This window comes from Dendrobium catenatum, unplaced genomic scaffold (genome assembly GCF_001605985.2).
Source record: "Dendrobium catenatum unplaced genomic scaffold, ASM160598v2 fragScaff_scaffold_717, whole genome shotgun sequence".
NCBI lineage: Eukaryota > Viridiplantae > Streptophyta > Magnoliopsida > Asparagales > Orchidaceae > Dendrobium > Dendrobium catenatum.
In genome coordinates, this window is record NW_021319179.1 from 373,634 (window position 1) to 376,540 (window position 2,907).

Sequence of the window (2,907 nt, forward strand, 5' to 3'; positions counted from 1 at the left end):
TTTTGATCATATCAAAGGGAATGATGAAGAAGCCCCCTTTAGGTCAAGTTTTCCCCCACTTTACCTTTGGCTTTTGGATTGGATGGTTGAGATTTGATTTGAGGAGGTTTTGGATGAGTGCCAAGTGTCCCCTATGCTGCCCAAAGCTATGGAATAGGGTTGGTGGTTGAGAGTGACATCTCTTGGTCCATGTGAAGAGGGACCACACCTTTTGCCCCATTTGGATGAATCAATGCTTGGCTTGGTTAATAGAGCTTGTTTAATGATCAATTAGGGAGGGAAAAAGCATATTCCCATCATCCAAAAGGAGATTTTGGCTTGGAGAAAGGGTTTGCTTTATGGGATGATGAGGTGGCCAAGCTATGGTCTCATTTCAAGGGTTGTTTTTGACCCATTGACTTGTTGACTAGTCAATGGTGACTAGAATGTGCATGAGGGAGGTCAAGAGTGCTACAAGACATCATGCCAATAAATTTAAAGTCAAGGGTGTATAATTGACCAATCTTGATGGGTTGGATTGATTCAAAATCACTTGAATTGTTAAAATTGGTAAGTGTTGGGTTAAAGGGTTGATTTGGTCAACCATGGTTGACTTAGTCAACCAGGTCAAACCAAAGAGTAAGTTTGGGTTCAATGTGTTCTTAAAGTCATTTAGGATCCATTGGAATGATATTTGAAGAAGATTTCAAAGGTTGATAAGTCAAATCAAGTTGAGTTTAGGCCAAAAGTCCAAAAATCCCCATTTAAGGGCATTTTGGTCATTTTGGACTCAAGTCAATTCTGGGTCAAATTGAATCTAAAAAGATGTAGATCATTGCTTAACAAGTTAATATCAAGGTATTAAGAGGGATCAAAAGATTTGGAGGGGGATCCAAAGTCTAAGTTGAAGTTTGGATTGTCAAATTGACTGGATCAAAGTTTGGGTATGTTTGAAATTTGAATTAATTTGGATTTGAATTGAATGAAGTTCAGATTGATTTGAGGTTTGAATTGATCAAGGGTAGGGATTAACTTGAAGTTGGAGTTGATTAAAGGTAGGAATTGATTTGAGGTTGGAGTGGTCCTAAGATCTAGAGGAGTTCTAAGATCTAGGATCTAAGGGAATCCTAGGCTCTAGAGTAGGCCATAAGGTCTGGCTCTAGGAAAGGATCCTAAGGTCTAGAGTGGATCCTAGGATCTAAGGGAATCCTAGGCTCTAGAGTAGGCCCTAAGGTTTGGCTCTAAGAAGGGATCCTAAGGTCTAGAGTGGATCCTAGGATCTAGAATTAATCTGGAGTTTGGAAGAGTCTTAGTAACCTCATACCAAAAATGAGGTCAACAGCGACCTGTACCTGTCGCTCCTGTTACACAGGTTGCTCTGGCCCCTCAGCGCCGGCAGCCTGTTGCTGTTGTTACCCCCTTTGTTCCGGTAAAAGTACCTCGAGTTCGGATTTCTCCTCCAGCTTCCACTAGGAAGAGGGGTGCCCAGACCGAGGTGCCTTCGCCCTCTTCTGGCCGGGTTTCTATTTTGCTCGACTTTCTCACTATGAGGCCGCCGGGCAGACCCCGGCACTTTCAGTCGTCCCTGTTCCCCCTGCCACACAGGCAGTAGATTCAGATGTCCCTTCCACGTCCACCTCCGGCCTTGGGAGAAGGGCCCGGAGGAATAGGAATAAGAGGTTGCATTTAGTTGTGTCTGGGGTAGAGAGGCAGCAGATGGCAGATACGATAGCTGACCAGGAGCTAATTTAGAGGATAGTGGCTCCCAGGCAGCGGAGACCACGACCAGTGTCAGCAGTACTCACCCCAGAGGTGATAGTAGCTCCTGAGATAGAGGCGATCCAGGGAGGATGCTTCTCTCCACTGAAACATAGTGGGGATGAGGAGGACATTGCCCGCATTACGGCGGCTCCTCCAGCTACCACTACCTTACCCCGGGCTAGGTTCCCTAGGGATGCTGGTGTTCGAGCCCTCTCTTAGAGGATTCAAAACATCGACCGCCTAGCTAGTGGTAGAGGGCCTGTCAATCGGGAGAGGTTACTTTGACAAATCTCTTAGGCTACTCTTCAGTTGCAGAGACAGACCACGAGATCGAGGTATAGGTGGCAGAGAGGACAGCCACCTCAGTAGTTAGTTAGTGCAGCTCCAATTTTTAGACTGCCAGAAGTTACTCCTACTATAGAACGACGCTCACATTGCCGAGAACAGAGACAGCAGCGGGAGCCTGCTCGGCCTCAAATCAGTTCAGTGGAGGTAGCCCCAGAGCAACCAGCTACCAGTATAAAGCCCCGTCGTAGTAGATGGGTTTGGAGACGTCGGCAGGCAGGCACCCCTGTCGAGCCAGTACAGTCAGTAGAGACAGTGCAACCAGATGAGACAATACAGTTAGCAGAGGTAGTACAGTTAGTTGAGGCCACACAGTTAGTTGAGATAATACATTTAATTGAGGCAATTCAGCCAGTAGGTATAGTAGACCCACTTGATGTAGTTGTTCCTTCTGGGTCCGAGGTGGTCCTAAAGACTTATGATATAGATACAGGGCCTAGCCCTGATGGATCACCAGACCGAGTAGAGATAGAGCCTGCTCCCAGCCCTCATAGGATCACCTCTCCTATGAGTCCCTATATAGAGGCACTTCGACGATCTTTTTTAGAGGATGATGATATACTGGAAAGTGAGTTAGATGACAATATACCAGTATACTGGACCTGTGTGATTACCCGGTGAGGTCACTCAGATGAGTATAGAGACTATGAGGATGATGATGAGCAGGGAGGCCTAGAGGCAGGGGGATCTCCCAGAGCAGTTCCTACAGATACCACAGTATTATACTTATAGGCTCAGATGGCCGAGATGGCTAAGGCCATGACAGCGATGACTGCCCAGCTGACTTCTTTGGGGGCTATACCCCAAGTGATGAGCGTGGGT

At 46.6% G+C, this 2,907-nt stretch overlaps 1 protein-coding gene across 1 annotated transcript in view; it reads left to right on the forward strand.

The window, feature by feature from the left end:
- Positions 1 to 2,706, forward strand: part of LOC110116365 — a 4,286-nt gene extending 1,580 nt beyond the window's left edge. The window contains exons 2-6 of the mRNA XM_020849910.1: positions 1,352 to 1,408; positions 1,453 to 1,658; positions 1,749 to 1,939; positions 2,038 to 2,075; positions 2,188 to 2,706. Coding sequence (XP_020705569.1) covers positions 1,352 to 1,408; positions 1,453 to 1,658; positions 1,749 to 1,939; positions 2,038 to 2,075; positions 2,188 to 2,706 — 1,011 coding nt within the window. The remainder of the gene's footprint in view (positions 1 to 1,351; positions 1,409 to 1,452; positions 1,659 to 1,748; positions 1,940 to 2,037; positions 2,076 to 2,187) is intronic.
- Positions 2,707 to 2,907: the final 201 nt, after the last annotated feature.